General features: G+C 36.8%; 1 protein-coding gene across 1 annotated transcript in view; it reads left to right on the top strand.

Moving 5' to 3' along the window:
* The window catches only part of LOC150104628 (mitogen-activated protein kinase-binding protein 1-like), a 399,663-nt gene that overhangs the window by 211,922 nt on the left and 166,890 nt on the right, over positions 1 to 20,851 (top strand). The window contains exon 16 of the mRNA XM_090395826.1: positions 2,574 to 2,768. Coding sequence (XP_090251952.1) covers positions 2,574 to 2,768 — 195 coding nt within the window. The remainder of the gene's footprint in view (positions 1 to 2,573; positions 2,769 to 20,851) is intronic.

Raw genomic sequence — 20,851 nt, 5'->3', positions numbered from 1 at the left:
TGATTTAGCTACTTTTGCAATGTGCTCCCTAAACTTCAACTCCCTATCCACCAACACTCCCAAATTCCTGGCCTCGTCAATCTCCTGGAGTACAGTTCCACCAATGTGATATACTGATGCTAATCTTTTCACTCCAAAATGCATAACGTTACACTTTGCCACATTAAGCTGACAGCCATTCTCCTTAGCCCAGTCTACCAATCTCTCCAAATCATCCTGCAAAATTTTGACATCATGTGTATTCACTATTGCTCTACTCAACTTTGCATCATCGTCAAATAAATGAACAGTTCCTCTCAGATCCTGTCCTATATCATTAATGAACAAATTAAATAGCAGTAGTCCAAGAACAGAACCCTGCAGCACACCACTAGTCACAGGCCTTCTTTTGGACTCTTTTGCTTCTTCTTCTGTAGCTTGTCCCACTTAAGTGGAGTCGCTGTTTTTGGTGAGTCTCCTCCCCATCCTCCTGTCTTGGGCTGTAACCACATCCAAGTTCTTCATCCTCAAGTCCTCTTTCACCAGTTCCCTCCATCTCTCCTTTGGCCACCCTCGCTTCTTCCTCCTCCCCTGCACATCCATCTGCATGACCTTTCTTCCCACGTATTCGTCCTCCCTCCTCATCACATGACCAAACCATCTGAACTTTGCCTGCTGTATCTTCTCTCCTTAGTTCATAACTTTCACCGTCCCCCTCACATAATCATTCGTTGTGACTAGAAAGGATCATAGATGATCCTTTCTGGTCACACTGCACATCCAGCATTCTCATCTACTCTACCTCCACCCTGCTGATGTTATTTTTCCTCAGGGCCACAGTTTCAATAGCATATGTCATAGCTGGTCTCACTACCGTCCTATAGATTTTGCCTTTCAGATTGATCGGAACCTTCTTATCACATAGCTCCAGCCATCTCTCTCTCTCTCTCTCTCTCTCTCTCTAGTTCCTCTATTCTGCTTGTATCCTGCAGCCCACGTTCTTCTCAGCCTCTGCATCCTCTTCCACTATTGAACTTAAGTATCTAAAGTCCCTGACCTTCTTGATGACATTTCCTTCCAGATCTATCTCCTGGCCACCATCCACTTTGCAACATACCCTGACATATACTCTTTCTTACTTCTGCTCAGTCTCATACCTCTCTCTTCCAGTACTTTCCTCCATCTTTCCAGTTTAGCTGCAAATTCTCTTGATTCTGCACACAGCAAGATGTCATCTGCATACAACGTTGTCCAAGGCGTGTCTTCTCTTACCTCCTCCATCACAGTATTAAACAGGAACGGACTTAACGCTGGCTCTTGATGCAAGCCACCTGTCACTTGAAAACTTTCTGTCTGTCCCAGGCGGGTCCAAACTCTTGTCTTCACATTTCTATACATCTGCACCAACCTGACATATTTCTCTGGTACTTTCTTCTCTCTCAGACACCTCCAGACTTCTTGCCTTGGCACTCTATCATATGCTTTCTCCAGATCAATGAACACCAGATATAGCTCCTGTTGTTTCTCTTGAAACGTTTTGATTATCTGCCTTAACCCAAATATAGCATCTGTCATTGATCGATCAGGCATGAAGTCAAATTGCTCCATTGTAATCTCCACCTCCTTCCTCAATCTTCCATCAATCTTCTTTTGGACTGTACTCCTGAATAAGCTACTCTCTGATATCTCTCCATCAACCACCCTCCTATCCATCTCACCAACGCTATATCCATCCCCAGGTGTGCAGTTTACTGATTAGAATTTCATGTGGTGTCCTGTCAAAGGTGTTAGCAAAAGTCCAGTAGTATCACTGTAAATCCATTACCCTTATCCAATTCAGCTGTCACTGTATTATAAAACGTGAACAAGTTACTGAGGCATGATCTACCCTTCACAAAACCATGCTGCTCCATACAGTATCCCATTTCCATCTATCCATTCTTATATTTTTGCTCTTGACTAATTTCAATATCTTGACAATGATTCCTGATATGCTGATTAGTTGGTAATTTGCAACAGCAGTCTTGGAGCCTCCTTTATGCAATGGAACTATTTTTCCCTCTTTCTACTCCCTCAGGACTAACCCAGAGCTGAGACTTAAATTAAACAATATGGTCAAGGACACTGACAATTCCTTTGCCACTTCATGTATGACTCAAGTTCTGTAATATACTATTCACCTCCATTTCATTCACCTCAATTCCTGTATAAGCCATAGCATTCAAAGGGTGGCCCAATTCCATATTAATGCCTGTGAGGGATGAGCAAGCATTTGGATATTTATGATCAGATAGTTTATGCTGAATAGAATTATTCTTTATGCACTGGAGCACCCCATAGTTGCTATTACTGTTCAGTCTGCTTTTGCAGTTTTATTCTAGATAATATATTAGTAACGCTGGGATGGCATTGATTTTTCGATCACCGAATTTTAGAATATTGTATACTTCAAAACTTTAAAATCTTCCTAAAAAGTAAATAGTGAAATATTACATTTAAAGCTCTGATATTAAACTTTAAAGTTAAAAGTAAATAGAGGACTGTATGAACAATGATTACCATTCTCTTCTTAAATTGCATCATATTTATTGCAGACTCCACAAACTAAATTTATTAAAGAACACCAGGTAACTGGAAAAACAACGTTTTATGATATGGAGATTGATGTTTCTCAGCAACATATCATTACTGCTTGCCAAGATCGAAATGTACGTGTATACAATGTTAATGGTGGTAAACAAAATCGCTGTTTTCTTGGATCTCAAGGAGAGGAAGGAACTCTTATAAAGGTAAGCATTTTTATCATTTCTGTGAAATTCGCTGCAGAATAAGGACAGTCTCATATATGAAAGTGAAATAAGGACATATGGTATACATATAAAATATCTTTGATAATTCCAGCATGCTTACAAATTTCTTGGCAAATACGACTTTTCTGAATCATGTCTAGTGATAGTTTGCCATACTGGCCTTATTCTGCAGAATAAGGACAGTCTCTTATATGAAAGTGAAATAAGGACATATGGTATACATATAAAATATCTTTGATAATTCCAGCATGCTTACAAATTTCTTGGCAAATACGACTTTTCTGAATCATGTCTAGTGATAGTTTGCCATACTGGCCTTATTCTGCAGAATAAGGACAGTCTCTTATATGAAAGTGAAATAAGGACATATGGTATACATATAAAATATCTTTGATAATTCCAGCATGCTTACAAATTTCTTGGCAAATATGACTTCTCTGAATCATGTCTAGTGATAGTTTGCCAAAATTTTAGAATTACATCAGCAGATACATTCAACTTCCAGAATGCAAAGAACCTTTAAAGGGCTTTTCAAATGAAAGCATTTTCATCCTTCAAAACAGACTAACTTTTCAGATAAACACACTCAAATGTACAGCCAGAGCAGACGATACAAATAAGATGAACTGCCCTGTCATAAGTAGTCACCAGGCTTCTAAGAGGCCAAGTCTGTGGCTCATTTGGTATTGATGATGTCCTTTGGTTGGGAAGATCTGGATTCAAATCCCATCTAGAATGCAAAGAACCTTTAAAGGGCTTTTCAAATGAAAGCATTTTCATCCTTCAAAACAAACTAACTTTTCAGACAAACACACTCAAATGTACAGACAGAGCAGACAATACAAATAAGATGAACTTCCCTGTCATTAGTAGTCACCAGGCTTCTAAGAGGCCAAGTTACTTGGCTATGACATGTCCTTGAGCCTAACATGAAAAGGGAAGATTGGATACAGATTAAAATTATGAGCACAACATTTCCAAAACAGAAATGAATTCAGTTACCAGTGATGATAATGATGAGTGGAGACTTTTCCAAAAGTTAGGGCTTAAAGAGTTCTGCCTGCTTTCTTTGGTAAATTTTATTAAAAGATTTGTTTATTTATTTAGTTCGGGTAATTCAAATGACTTTTTTTGAGTCGTCTGTGATTTTATGTTATAAATAACATAAAATCACAAAATCATGAGCACAAGATGGTAGAGGGTGTTTCTATATTCTTATCACTCTCTCATTTCCAAAACAGAAATTAATTCAGTTACCAGTGAAATGGATTCAGTTACCATTTGAGTTCCTCAAGATTCAGAAAGAGGAAGAACATCTGTTGCATATTTGTTGTATATTTATTGTATATGTTTATGGGAGCTTGGTACCATTTCTTGGTGGTAGCACTAAATTATTGCATGGAATAGTGTGAGCTCTGTTAACACGTTCGCTGCCAAGCACCTCGCGCATAGTTTCTTACCATAAGCCAAGCACTTTCCATTCTTCAAGGTCAGTACGAGTAATCTTGTTGCCGGCGATAATCGACATATGAGTATATTCGTAGTTGGCTTGTGAGGCTCATATACCAACTACGAGTATACACACGTTCGCTGCTACGCTCCACATGCCAAGCATTTTCACTTCTTCAAGGTCAGTATGAGTAATCTCGTTGCCGGCAGTAAGCATCATACGAGTATATTCGTAGTTGGCTTGTGAGGCTCATATACTAACTACAAGTATATTCGTGGTTGGCAGCGAACGTATTAATTTTTCTGATTTACAGGATTAAAACCTTCAGTTTCTGGGAGAGAAAAACTATTTATCCATGCCAAAGTCACTTAATTTAGGAACCAGCTTAAAAATGGCCTTGAAATTGTTGCTCTAGTTAGCAATTAGATCAAACATGTAATAGCATTTCTTCTGCCTATCTAGCATCAATGAAATCGCTGTAAGGGACACACATATACAAATATTTTGGCATTTATTGTGTAGAATTATGGAGACAAGCATCATGTTAGAGCACTTACTTTAATTAGAATAAAACCTTTATCAAGGTCATCATCAGGAATAAACACACACACACACACACTGGACCAAACTAAATCACTATACCATACATTGAACTTCAGCATAATTGCATTGTTCAACTGTTGATCTAGCCCAGGGATCGCCAAACTTCTTTGACCGTCGACCCCCCCCCCCCTTCAAGAGTTTCTTACTTTTTATCTACCCTTCTATTTTACTATTACTAATTATAATAGGACAAGCAGAAAAGATGCTTATGTGAGTTTTTAGATTGTTTATTTTATAATTACAGTGTTTCTTGTATGTGTAATATAGTATATATTATTATATGGGTGATTTCAATTATGGTAACATTGACTGGAAAGAGGAGAGGGCACATGGGAGGAAGGAATTGGATTTTATGCAGTTATTAAGGGACAACTATCTACTGCAACATGTATTGGAAAATACCAGGGGGCAGAGAGTGCTGGACCTAGTAATTGCAACTGAGAATGTAGCTGTAACGAACATGACCATGTTGCCACCAATTGGTGAGAGTGACCATAAGGTTATGACTTGGGAGGTGGCTAAAGGAGTCGAATTTACAATTAAGACAGGGTACATGTGGAATTACCGGGCTGGTAAGTATGACAAGCTTAGGTGTGTTCTTGGCTCAATGCCATGGCATGTAAAACTGCAAGGGCTGGATGTTGATAGTGCATGGGAGATGGTAAAGAACTGTTTGCAGGAGGCAATGGTTGACTGTATACTAAGAGTCCGAATAATAAATCAAGTAGGGATTAAATGGATGAATAACACTATTAAGCTTGAGCTGCAAAAAAAGAAACAATTGTGGAGGGAATTTAAGGAGAAGGGTGACCATCAGGTGCAGGAACAGTATAAAGCTCAGGCCAGGATGGTAACAAGGGTGGTAAGAAAAGCAAAAGCAGATTACGAAAGGAAATTGGCCATGCAGGCTAAAGAGAATCCCAAACAGTTTTTTCAATATGTTGCAAGTAAAAGGAAAAATGCTCATGGTAGAATGCTGAGGGTAGGGAGGTAACCGAATCAGTCGATGTTGTGGAATTACTGAGCGAGCACTTTGCAAGAGTATATCATCCAGGTGGTGACTTTGCAGAAATGGAAGAACCAACAGCTTATACTGGAATTGTGATGAATGAAGTAGAGGTAACTAATCTATTACAGAACCTCAATGTCAATACATCTGTGGGATTGGATGGTATACCAGCTCGTGTCGTACGTGAAGCGGCCAAAGAATTGTCAGTGCCCTTGACCATTTTGTTTAATTTGAGCCTCAGGACTGGATCAGTCCCAAGGGGGTGGAAAGAGGGGAAAATAGTTCCACTGCATAAAGGTGGTTCCAAGGCTGCTGTTGAAAATTACCGGCCAATCAGCATAACAGGAATCATTATCAAGGTCTTAGAGAAAATAGTCAAGAGGAAAATACAAGATTGGATAGAAGAAAATGGGATACTGTATCAGGGACAGCATGGTTTTGTGAAGGGTAGGTCATGCCTCAGTAACTTGCTGACGTATTATAACACAGTGACGGCTGAACTGGATAAGGATAATGGGTTTACAGTGATTCTACTGGACCTTGCTAAGGCCTTTGACAGGATACCACATGGAATTCTAATCAGTAAATTGCAGCATATGGGAATGGACATAGGGTTGGTGAGATGGATAGGAGGGTGGTTGACGGAGAGATATCAGAGAGTGGTTTACTCAGAAGTAGAGTCCACAAGACGGCCTGTGGCTAGTGGTGTGCCACAAGGATCTGTTCTTGGACCACTGCTGTTTAATTTGTTCATAAATGATATAGGAAAGGATCTGAGAGGAACAGTTCACTTGTTTGCGGATGATGCGAAGTTTGGTAGGGCAATAGTGAATGCAGATGACGTCAAAATTTTGCAGGATGATTTGGATAGATTGGAGGTCTGGGATAGGGAGATTGGATGTCAATTTAATGTGGCAAAATGTAAGGTTATGCATTTTGGGGTGAAACGATTGGAGGCAGTTTACTGCATTGGTGAAACCGTGCTCCAGGAAATTGATGAGGCACGGGATTTTGGAGTGTTGGTGGATAAGGAATTGAAATTTAGGGGACACATTGCAAAAGTGGCCAAATCAGCTCATCAAAGCACTTGGTTGCTGAAGAATACGTTGACAAGCAGAGACAAGCAGGTTATTGTTCCTCTGTATCGAGCCTTGATAAGACCCCATCTCGACTACTGTGCTCAGATTTGGTCACCTAGGTTTCTTCTTGATGGGGAGGAGGTGGAGAGGATCCAGAGGCGAGTGACCAAGATAATAGCAGGTCTGTGGAATGAACCGTATGAGAACAGGTTGAGGATTTGTGGGTTGCAAAAATTGGTTGATAGGCGGAGGAGGGGAGATATGATTGAGACATTCAAATTACTGAAGGGTTTCTATAAAATTAATTCAGAAGATATTTTTGAGAACAGGGCTGGTTGTGGGAGGACTAGGGGACATCCATGGAAACTGGGCAAAAGTGTGGTTAGTAAAGGTGTTAGAGCTGGGTTCTTTACTTTTAGAGTAGTGAATGAGTGGAATGCACTCCCTGAGTCTGTGGTGGATGCTGTGACAGTGAATGAGTTTAAGGCGAGGTATGATAGATACTGTATGAATGTCGAATAGTTGTGATGAATATGATTTGGAGCCTCCCTCGATGAGTCTAATGACTCCTTGGAGTTGCCCGTAATAATAGTAATAATAGTAATATTGGCTTAACGTCAAACGGATATGTTTTTGACGTCATTCTTAACATTACATATTTGATAGGAGAGATAAATAATATGTAAAATATAAAATTTAATTTAGATAATAAAATAACAATAATACAATCTTCCTATAGGTATATATAGGATGTACAAAACTACCAGCCCTGCTCAACTCTTCAACATAGAGAAGTTTAGTTCGTGAATGAATAACGATTGAATTATAATATGTATGTTGATGCATTTTAGAACATTAAGGCTCACTTGTATGTCGATGCGCAAAAATGAGAACTGGAATTGAATACATGTAAGTATAAGTAAATAAGCAACTATGCTCGTGTTGCAATCCATCTCACGCCGCGCCACCGGGCTGGAACCACCGACATCCGTTTATTGGTAAATACGTCATTTTAACTATTTTAAGTTAGTTAATAGTTACCTCCGTAACTATTCTCATGACCTTGCTCCATCTTACAGGTCCTATTCATGTCACTGTTCCCACGATTCACTCTTAATTGTGTTGTCGTTCAGGATGGAGGTAATCCAAGTTTACCGAATTAAATATTACCTGTAAAATGATGTCTTATATTTTTCTATCAACCCCTGAGCCCGAATCGACCCCTATGTTATATCGACCACTTTGGCGACCACTGATCTAGCCTGATCTCTAGTGAAGAGAATAGAAAATTAGTAATAATTAAATACATAAATATATTGTATATCAGTGGCTACTGGTTTGGGTTTAGTTTCCTATAGTCCTGTTATTTTTAAGTTCTGTTTATGGTTTGATTATCCATTTTTATTCTTCCTTGTTTCTGTATCCAATACAAAACTTATTTATGCTTGGAAAATTGTTGGAATTCTTTTTTTAGATATTATGTGGGTTGCAGATGAGCCATCAAAATTCTCATGACTTTTTAAGCCATAATTCTTGTTGAAATTGGGTTGATGAATTAGCATCGCTTCTTTGACTATGAATTATATGAAGCTTGATGTAAAGACTGGATGCCTTCCTATTCAGTTTTGTGGCACATTTGAAGTGGATGCTCAGAAAGGCCCAATTTTTCATAATGAAGGAATCTAATATCATTTGTGTTCTTCTTTTTGTCACAAAATCTATTGTTACAAAAAGAACACAAATGACATATCAAATTCCTTCATTACAGAAAATCAAGCCTTTCTGATCATGTATTTTCAAACATGAACAGAATTGAATGGAAAGGCCATCAGTCCTTACATTTTGCCAAAACTTGGTAGTCAAAGAAGCATGTGAGATACTAATCTATGTCCAATCTCAACAAGAATAAAAGTCCCAAGGATTTAGATGGCTCATTTAAATCCTCATAACAAACTAAATAATGAACTCCAAGAATTTTCCAAGCATACATAACATGAGATACAGAAAATAGCTGAAACAGAAGCTGTGGCCCTCAGAATAAAGAGAACTTAAAAAGTAACAGTACTATAGGAAACTAAACCCTAACCAGTACCCACTAATATACAATATACATATGTATTTAATTATTATTAATTTTTTTTAAGCTACATCAGTGGTTGACAAAAGTAAATATGCTGTAGTTTGTCCCATTGTGCATGTGTGTGTGCACGTGTGCGCGCGCACACACACACACACACACACACACACTAAATTGAATAACTGTTGTAATAGATATGGTATGAAGGTCAATATTAAAAAGACAAAGACAATGAAAATACGCAGAACATTGAAAAATCAACTGCATTGTGAATGGAGAACTTATAGAACAAGTAAAACATTTCAACTACTTAGGCATGATTTTTAGTGAAGATGGTAAATTAAATATGGAAGACAACAGAATCAACAAAGCTGGTATGGTAGGAAGTCAACTGAATAAATTTATGTGGAATAAGAGAGAAATTAGCCAAACCACTAAATTGGCTGTATACAAGACGGTGTTTAAACCAATTTTAACTTATGGATCTGAGAGCTGGGTTAGAAGTAAAACACTTGACCAAAGACTAGAGACTGCATGTCTGAGTCTCTAGTCCCGAGAAAGATTAGGGGCATGAACAGATGGCATCAATGGCAATATCATATTAAAAACGAGGATGTTGGGAAAGAACTTGATATTGCCAGCATCCAGGAGTGCATTAGCAGAGCTAATCTCAGCAGAGGAAACCCTGTTATTGAGACCAAACATGGAACTTTTTCAAGCCACTTCAGACCTCCAATAAGCAGAGTATTGGTCTTACCCGTGGTGATGACATTCATATCCCACCTAAAGACATCCATGCCCATGATAGGATTCGAACCCACAGCCTGTGGATTGGAGAGCAGGTATGCTAACTGCTTGGCCAACCAGGCCTGCAGGAACTTTCATTCCCATGCTGGGAATCGACCCTGTGTCTCCTGGGTTAAAGCCAGGTATCACAGCCACTAGACCACTTGGGAGTCCTTGTGATTCATATAGAGCAGGTATGCTAACCGTTTGACCAACCAGCCCTGCAGGAACTTTTATTCCCTTGCTGGGAATCGAACCTGGGTTAAAGCCAGGTATCCCAGTCACTAGACCACTTGGGAGTCCGTGTGACATCCATATAGATGATGAATGAGAGAGTGGAAATAGTATGCATCCTTTTCTCACATTGGATTATACATCAAACTACTTGAACACTTGACAAGTCATGTTGGAGGCTTAATGGAATGTATACAGCACTCAGAAAGGATTAAAACAGACTTTAATACTTCCAATATTTCATCTCAGACACTGAGACATCTTCAGAGATTACAAAAAAACTAATGTAACATACACTCAAATACCACACAATACTAAGCTAACCATGAGGGTGACTCTAAAGTCCTATCTAGGTGGTGCGTGCTCTATGGGTGATTGTATGTGGCCTAGAATGTAAAGTGGGATATCTGATGATTAATGTTTCCCAAATTTTCGGAAGTTTAATGCAACCGTATTTATTGCTGTTGAATGCAACCGTATTGCATTAAACTTCAGAAAATTTGGGAAACATTAATCATTCAGGAGCAAACTGAACCAACACATTCTCAATGTAGCATTTGCTATGTCATGGTTACACCACCTTCTTCAATGAAGTAGGGTCCAATTATTTCATGTTGGAAGTTTACTGCATACCATGCACAATAACCTTCTCACTGTGAAGAAGTTTCTCTTGGACAAATTCAGCTCTCGAGAAACCAAGAAACCCATAGAGGCATTCCATCAGGATGGAGTTACCTGTCACATATCACATAGTTCTAGAGCCTATTTATCACAACACTTCCCCAGGTGGCTCATTTGAAGTTCACAGAATCCCATACCCTTCACATTCTCCTGATCTCAATTGCTTGATGCCTTTGTTTGGGTACGTTGAAGGTATGGATATTCCACCATGACCCACCATCAGACCTTGAACTAAGGGATAAAATTATTATTATTATTATTATTATTATTATTATTATTATACACCTCCAGGGAGTCCAAAGACTCATCGAGGGAGAGTGTGCCAACAGCATTGAACGATTGGTCCCCTTCTAACTACTAACCGCGCTCAAACTTACTTAACTGAGCCATTAGTAGCAGAGGCTCTACCAATCGACCAATTACATGATTGTCCAGCAGATGTCTCAATCCTTGTTCTCCAAGAGCTTTTGCATGTGCTACAAAATCTGTCTTGAAAGACTAGGTGCCTATTTCAGTCACGTAATCTACCATCATTAATGCTATATTCGATCAAGATTTCACTGGTAGTTGTAGATTTACATATCATCATGTGTAAACATATATTTCTTTGGTAATAAATCCATTTACTTCACAATATATGTTATGGAGTAAACAGATTTATTACCGTTTACTCCACATATGAACAAGAAAGACTTATTCATATAATTTTATACATTTCCCTCTCATTTTATAACATCCACTGCAAATGTCAAATACCAGACTGAATGAAATGTAACCTCTTTTTTTTTTACCATATACCAGCTTTCTGCGTGGCCAAAGATGTGCAGTTTAAAAACTGCACACCTTCAGCCTCATATGGCTCAGCTAGTATGCTATTCACCATCTTTTCTCTCCTCTTCCTCAATTCATTCTTATCATACCTAGTCAGCACCTTCCTAACTCTAACTCTACTGTTATTCTTCATCCACTGCACCACTTCTTTAAATTCCTTTCAGAATTTCAAAAATGATTTGTATGATGATGTTTCAGCTTATTAGTACCACTGTTGTCAGCTGCTAATATATCAAAACATATTTTACACTGAGATCATTTTGCTTCATCAATTCTGAAATAATAAATTGTTGACCTGTTTGACAAGTATTTTTTTTTTTTTTGTGTCTCCTATCCATGAAAGGTTGTTGAAAACTTATAGTACAATGGAAAGTCAGCAAGTTAATTACAAATGGTTATAAAAAATAAAACAAGTGAAATATGAACCTCAGAAAAACATTTATTTCTCTACATAATCCGCTTCAACATTTATACAGTTGTCCCGTCAGTCCTTTAAAATGAGCAGCATAGAATTCTTTTTGTCTGTTGTCTCAGCCACTTCATTTTCAACCTCCTGATCATCAGCAAAATGTTTGCCACCAGAGTGCTGTTTCAGCAGACCAAACCGAAAGTCACTTGGGATCAGGTTGGGGCTGTAAGATAGATGCTGAAAGAGTTCTCCATTGAAGTTCTTGAATTCTTTCCAAGGCTCCTGTGTCTATATGAGGTCTCGCAATCCTGAAGCTTCAGAAAAATTTCGCATTACAACATGGTATTTACATGATTCTGAAAATGAATCACCAGTACTCCTTGGGAATTCCAAAATATCATAAGCATATGCGTTCTCGTTGAAGGCATAACCTTGAACTTCTTGCCTGCCAGCGAAGTGAGATGTTTTCATTGCAGTGAAGCATAAACATAATATATCTCTTTATTGAGTGTCCTTTGCAAGAGGTCCTTTTGTGCACTCCTTGAGCATAGTCACGATTTAAGACTGCCAAAAACAGTTACAAAACATGCCCATGCATGTCTGCTGCACTTGTGGTCATAATCCTAGAACGTGCTGCTAACTAGTGATGCATACTGAAAACCATTCACTTCCAATTTATTTGTTCTGCTTTTGTTTGTAACTTCCTTACTGACTTTCCCTCATATATGCATCGGAGTGGGCTAATAGATAGCGCTTTAGCTTTCCACAGTAGATTGTGGATTTGAAAGCCACTGCAGGAATGGTGATACATGAATTTCATCACTATTCTACTTATAGGGACCCAAAATGGCTTGAAATGTTCCATATCTAATTTCTAGAACAGGGTTTTTAGATTATCTAATCTAGAAACCTTATGAGCAATTCATGGAAGGATTCACATAAAATATGAATTATACGTATTTTCTGCCTTTTGGTTTGTTTTTTGTTTGTTCTACTATTGAATTCATAAGTTCTCCAGCTTATTTTTTCATTCCTATCAAACACCTCTCTGTTACTCCTATTCATATTAAAAAAAATAATCCACCATATACATTTCTGTTCATCTTAACTGAATTGCACAGTGAATAATGTATTAATAGGAAAAAGAATAGCAGAATGTATATTATGCATTTATAGGAGATCTTTTGAAATAAAAAGAATGGAAATAGATGTCAGTGAGTATGAGTCTTAATTGTTGATGATGTTCATTCTAAATAACATTCAAACTTTTATGCAATTTTCAGTTGCACAACATAATAACAATATTATTATTATTATTATTATTATTATTATTATTATTATTATACAGGCACCTCCATGGAGTCTGAAGACTCATCTCAGGAGACATAATCTATCCACACAATCTATTATACCCCCTCCTCGAACTCTGGCATCCCATTCCACTCATTCACAACTCTTCAAGCAAAAAATCTAGTCCTCACACTCCTATTAACCACACCTATATTCAACTTCCATCTCTGGAAGTTGAATAAAGGTGTGTATTATAAATAAAGAAGAACACCTTGTTCTGATCCCTCTAGAGGTGCTGAAAGATTTTTCTTGCATCTATCCTACAAAACCCTTTAAGTAACTTCTTTCTATCATATCCCCTTTTTTTTTCTTCTATCAACCAACTTCAGTAATCCACACACATTCAATCTATTCTCATAGGGAACATTCCACAGGCCACTCATCATTTTGGTCACTTGCTTCTGAATCCTCTCCACCACTTCCTCATTCCCCAAGAAACTCAAGAGACCAGACTTGAGCACAGTAATCCAGATGTGAGCATATATAAAGCGGAACTTTATCTCTACTTGTTAATGGTTAATGTGTTCTTCAGTGGCCAAGTAATCTTATGGGCTACCTTAGCAATATGTCCTCTATTTTAACACTCTCTGTCTTCTACTACCATCCCTAAATCTCTAGCTTCATCTATTTCCTGGAGTACAGCACCATCAATGCGATGCATGATTTATAATCTGTTTATCCCAAAATGCATAACTTTACATTTCTTGACATTAAACTGACACCCATTAACTTTTACCCATGTTGACAGCCTATTTAAATCATCTTGCAAGCTGTCCATATCACCTTGATTAACTGTCACTCTACCTAATTTCATATCATTCGCAAACAACAGAATATTTCCTTTCAGGTTATTTCCTATATCATTTATGTACAAAATAAACAGCAATGGTCCCAGCAATGAACCTTGTGGCACACCACTAGTCACCTTTTTTTTGTCTCGATTCTGCCCCTCCATATACCACTTTTTGATATCTGTCCAGCAGCCACCCTCCTATCCACTTAACTAGTGTCATGCCCATCCCCATAAATACTGCAAGAAAAACACTTAAAATAATGAGTGGATAACCACAGAAATTTTGGAAACCTCAGGAGAAAAAAAGAGTTGAAAAAAAAAAACTTTGAACAAAGAAAATACAGAAGAAAATAAGCAATATTATAAAAGACTGAAAAACAAAATATATAGAATGTGCAAGTCTGCCAGAAATTGCTTGGTTGGAAGAAAAAACAAAAATGAATGAAGAAGTCAATAAAAAGAATGATAGCCAGACTGTATACATTAAATTATAAAAGAATTAACAAAAAATACCCTAAAACAGATTACAAAAAATGAAAGATAAAAATAATATGGAAACTGAATAGATTCAAAAGATTATAAAAATTTAGAATGAATACTACCAGATATTTCTCCAGAGGGAAGAAGACTGGAAAAACACAAATTGAAGAGACAGAAAGATAAAAAAAAAAACATTTGTAATAAAAGAAGAAATTTTGAATGTATTAAATTAAATAAGCTTTTCTAACGTCACTTGGTTATAATGAACTTCCTACTGAACTGTGGAAATATGGTGGCACAGCAGCCATTAATTTCCTGTTTGAACTATTTTAACCAAATACTATATACTGGTTAATTCCAGATGATTAAAAGACAGGTGTCATAATACCAATTTTCAAAAAGGAAGATAAACGAAGGTGTGAAAATTATGGACTCATAACATTACTAACTCACAGCTACAAAATATTCACATACATGATACAAAATAGAATCCATACATTAATGAATGAGAAAATAGGAGAAGATCACACAACTTGGGAGGTCTACTATGAACCATATTTTTACACTTACTATCCCATAGCCTGGCTTTGGGCATACAACATACCTATATACTGCAGTTTTATTGAACTTCAAACAAGCATTTGATTCCATTATTGACAGGAACAAAATGATAAACATTTTAAAATGTATGACGTTAGATTCAGAAATACAAACCATTATTACAAATTATTATAAAGATACAAACGCAACTGTCAGATTTAAAAAAATAAAAACATACAAATTAAAAGTAGAAAAAGGAGTTATGCAGAGTTGCTTGCATTCACCAAATTCATTTATTTTGTGAATGAATGAAATAATATTTCTTCAAGAAAAATTACTATCTGTCTCAAAGAAATATGCAAAAGCAGCTGAAGAACCAGGTCTACAAATAAATGGCACAAACATCTATCGCTTTAAATAATCAGACAATATCATTATTCTTGCAGAATCTAGAGTACAAAAAAAAAAAAAATAAATAAAAATAAATAAATATCATCATCATCATCATCAAATTCCTGCCATGTACCCTCAAGGGGTGTACAGGATATGATAGTACTACATGAAAAAAATTACATCATTACTAACTTCTTATCTACAATTTTCCTCCAAATCAGTCTGTTACTTGTCAAGACTCCAACATTATCAGATCTTATATTTCTTTCGTCTAAGACACTTTGTACCATATCAATCCACCTATATCTTGGTCTTCCTCTGGGTCGCTTTGCTGCCAACCTGGCAGAGAATACTTGTTTTGCTAATCTTTCTTTGCCCATTCTGTTTAAGTGACCATACCACCTGAGATTAGCTCTGCTAACGCATTCCTGAATGTTGACAATGTCAAGTTCTTTCCTAATATCCTCGTTTTCAATATGATATTGCCATTGATGCCATCTGTTCACGCCTATAATCTTTCTCAGGACTCTCATATCTGCGGTCTCTAGTCTTTGGTCAAGTGTTTTACTTCTGACCCAACTCTCAGATCCATAAGTTAAAACTGGTTTGAACAGTCTTGTATATAGCTAATTTAGTGTTCCGACTAATTTCTCTCTTATTCCATATGAATTTATTCAATTGACTTCCTACCATACCAGCTTTGCTGATTCTGTTGTCTATTTCTATATTTAATTTACCATCTTCAGTAAAAATCGTGCCTAAGTAGCGGAAATGTTTCACTTGTTCCACAAGTTCTCCATTCACAACACAGTTGACATTTTCAATGATTCTGCCTATTTTCATTGTCTTTGTCTTTTTATTGCTGACCTTCATACCATATCTATTACAACAGTTATTCAATTTAGTCAGAGAATCTTGCAGACTTGTAGCGGATTTATTTAGAAGTATAACATCATCCGCATAAAGAAAAGAGCTGACATTAACATCTCCAATTTTGATATCAGGTTTAATACCACTTTCCTTCATAATGTGATCCATATAGATAATGAATAACAGAGGGGATAATGTACATCCTAGTCTCACACCAGATTTAACATTAAACCATCTTCCTGTACTTCCTTCAATCCTAACTGCTGACTTACAACTCGAATAAAGACTAAGTATTGTTTGATATAATGCCCCATTGACACCATGACTGTAGCGTATTGAATAGCTTCTCTCTTGGCACCTTGTCATATGCCTTTTCCAGATCGACAAAACTCAAATACAGATCTTTGTTATATTTCCATGCTTTCCCAACTATTTGTCGTAAAGTGAAGATCTGATCCTGACAGCCTCTATTTGGCCCGAATCCAGCTTGTTCTTCACCAAGCTTTCCTTCCACAATTCTTCTCAACTGTTTCTCAAGTATACTTGCATAGATCTTGCCAGGAACACTCAGTAGGGAAATACCTCTGTAATTCTCACATTCAGTTTTATTTACCTTTTTATATATGGGTACTATGAGAGCTCTGCTCCAATCATCGGGAATTCATTCCTCTGTCCAGGCTTTCTGAACTATGCAGTGCAGCCACTGTAAGACTCTTATACCACCATACTTCAGCATTTCTGGTCGAATATCATCTACTCCTGCTACCTTTCCACATTTCAAGTCTTTGATGGCTTTTTCTACTTCAAGTATGGATATGTATTCCTGACTGCATGCCTGGTCAGTGTTTTTTACCACTGTGCTGTCATTACTGCTTGTTTCATTTAGCAGTTTTTCAAAGTAATTACTCCATACTTCAAGGATATCTTTTTCTCCCGTTTTCATGTCACCTTTATCATCTCTAACTCCTTTTACAGCACTCTTTCCTCCATTTCTAAGCTTCTTCAACAACCTCCAGAATATTTTGCCACCTTCTTGATATTTATTTTCTATATTCTTGCCAAAGTCCACCCATGACTTTTGTTTAGCTAGTTTTACACAGTGTTTAGCATTCTTGCATTTGTCTCTGTATTCTCTAAGAGCACAAGCTGACTTATTTGACAGGAACTTTTGATATGCTTTTTTCTTTTCCTTCACTGCCTCTTTAACTTCCTGTATCCACCCGGGAGGTCTGATTTTTTTATCCTTGTAGACAACCTCACCACATGCCTCTCTGGCAGAATCAATCAATGTTTCTTTCAGAGTTTGCCACTGAATCTCCAAGGTTTGATTCCTGTTCTCAAACTCTTTCATTTTTTCTTCAATAATCTTTGTGTATTTTAGTCTACAGTTCACATCTGAGAGCTGCTCAACTTTTATTCGTTTTAAAACTTTCTTACATGTTATTCTTTTCGATATGAAATTCAATTTTATCCTGCTCAAGACTAAATAGTGATCACTTCCAATTTCAAATCCTCTGTACACTCTGGTGTCCTGCACCAGGGAGATAACATCACTATCAACAATAACATCGTAAATGAGACTTTTCTTATTCCTTGCCTCTTCACTCCATGTGAATTTGTGCACATTTTTATGTTGGAACATGGTGTTAGTAATAACCAGTCCATGTCCTGAGCAGAAATCCAACAGATATTTGCCATTATTATTAGCTTTGCTCTTTTCTCCAAATTTTCCCAAAATATTTTTGTATGTCTCACAATCATTTCCTACTCTGCTATTCAGATCACGAACAAGGACCAACTTTTCCTTTTTCATTGTGTCATTTGCTTTTTCTAAAGCCTCAAAAAATTGCTCCACTTCTATCTTAGTAGAACCTTCTGTGGGACCATAGGCACAAATAAGTCTCATTGTCCAGTTCCCCATTCTCATATTTGCCCACATTAATCTACTAGAGACTGACTGCCATTCAAGAAGATTAGCCGCATATTTTGTGTTGAATACTATGGCCACTCCTTCCTTTCCTTGATTGTCATTGCCTGAATATAACATTTTGTATTTATTGCTCAGAAAGATCTCACCAGTTTTTGTCTTTTTTTGTTTCAGTCACCCCTATTATGTCGATCTGGTACTTATCTAATTCATCAGCTAGCTCCATTTCTTTGCCATTCAGGCTTCTTATGTTGATAGTACCGATCTTTACTCTGGTGATGTTGAGTTGGGTTTTGTTTTCAGATTTGTTCCAGTAGCTGACTTTTCACTGTTCACCCTGGTTACCTGGCGAAAACAACGAGGGCCTTGTTTAACCGGGCGATGCCCCAGGCCAGCATGAAATTTTGTCATGTTGTACCATCATTTTTTATTTTGGTTTAACCAATAAGAATACAATTTGGTCGGCTAAATCCCAAATTGCCAGCCCATCCTCGTTCGTTCAGTATCCAAGTAGATACCCAACAAGGTGCACCACGAGAAGGTGATGATTGGACATTAGGTCAGAAGCCCTGGTCGGTTCTCCGCATTCCTTTAAAGGCTATGTGGAGGTCTCCTCTCAGTTATACAGCTTTGACCCTTAATAAATAAATAAAGAGTGCAAAAATTTTACTGCAGTTTTATTTTTAAATAGATGAAAATCAGTTTAATCAAAACTAAAACAATGAAAATAGGAAGAGATGAGGAAAAAAATTTTAATAAACTTAGAAAATCATATACTTGAACAAGTAAAGCAATTTACATATCTTGGCAGTTTCATTACTCATAATCTGGATTACACAGAAACAATGCAGTACAGACTTAACTGTGGATGGTCTAATATGAATAAATTAAACAAAATACGCCAAAATAACAGCATTTCAAGGAGCCTCAAACTAAAACTATGTAAAATATCATCATCATCCTCATCATCAAATTCCTGCCATGTACCCTCAAGGGGTGTACAGGATATGACAGTACTACATGAAAAAATTACATCATTACTAACTTCCTATCTACAATTTTCCTCCAAATCAGTCTGTTACTTGTCAAGACTCCAACATTATCAGATCTTATATTTCTATCGTCTAAGGCACTTTGTACCGTATCAATCCACCTATATCTTGGTCTTCCTCTGGGTCGTTTTCCTGCCAACCTGGCAGAGAACACTTGTTTTGCTAATCTTTCCTCTCCCATTCTATTTAAGTGATCATACCACCTGAGATTAGCTCTGCTAATGCATTCCTGGATGCTGACAATGACAATGACTTGCTCATTTGTTTTGTGTTCTAACTAGTGCGTTTTATTTATTTATTTTTTTTTCTTAAGCATTTCATTTCAAATGCTCTGATTTTTAGTATTGCTTTCTGATTGAGTCTCCATGTCTTGGATCCATATATTGCTATAGGCATAATAATTTTATATTTTACATAGTCAATGTCAATGCTGACAATGACTATGTAAAATATAAAACCATTATTATGCCTATAGCAATATATGGATCCAAGACATGGAGACTCAATCAGAAAGAAATACTAAAAATCAGAGCATTTGAAATGAAATGCTTAAGAAAAAAAAAAAATAAATAAAACTCACTAGTTAGAACACAAAACAAATGAGCAAGTCAAACATGAATTAAACTATAGTGAAGATATCATTGCAATAATTCTTAAATAGCAATTAAGATGGGTTGGACACCTCCAGAGAATGTCCTCTCAGAGATTACCAAACATAGTCTTAAATAGAATCATTGTAGGAACATGATCAAGAGACAGTGTTGTGGCCCATTTTATGATTTTTATTCTATCTAGTAACTTCTGCTTATCTATATTCAACTTTTATCTATGTACGAGATATCACCCCAAAATACAAATATTTAAGCTATTTCTCCTCTTAGTGTCCCTAATATTTATATTATACTGCTCCTTTTGGGACATTTAGTTTGAGATATTAAATACAAAAACAAGGAGCAATTACTAAAATATGTCTGAATGTGAAACAATATTGCAGTTGTGACACTTTATCTCGTTTTTTAACACATTAATTTCCGCGTGATTAGGTTCGTACATTTTTCAAGTGGTTCATTGGGCAGCAATTTTAGACAACTGTTTTATCAATGAACAAAGATTTATTAAACTCATTGGCATGGTACAATTCAATTTCTAATATAATTCAATTCAATACTAAGAAAATATTTACAAAATAACATTAGCTTATCACAAGTAATTTGGCTATGATCCATCCTATATGGGTATTGCGATCATGCCGCCATAACAGATTCAACTCATACAATCATATGTATAATCCCAGATCTAATTAACACATTAGTTAACCCTATATTAGTCTGAATACGCTATATGCTGTAGCACCTGGACATATGTGATCAACTCACTCCATTTAACTATCTAAAACTATGTAAATTAAATTATCCTTTCACTGTGTTAACACATAACTATGACATTTAAAACTTTCAAAGTTATTTAAAAGTTACAGTGCACATGCATAAATCTCAGG

This window comes from Typopeltis vanoorti, chromosome 7 (assembly GCF_054136105.1).
Source record: "Typopeltis vanoorti isolate ZY-2024b chromosome 7, IOZ_Tvanoo_1.0, whole genome shotgun sequence".
In the NCBI taxonomy this organism is placed as follows: Eukaryota; Metazoa; Arthropoda; class Arachnida; order Uropygi; family Thelyphonidae; genus Typopeltis; species Typopeltis vanoorti.
The sequence above is the reverse complement of the archived record's forward strand: the minus strand, read 5'-3'. Positions and strand labels throughout refer to the sequence as shown.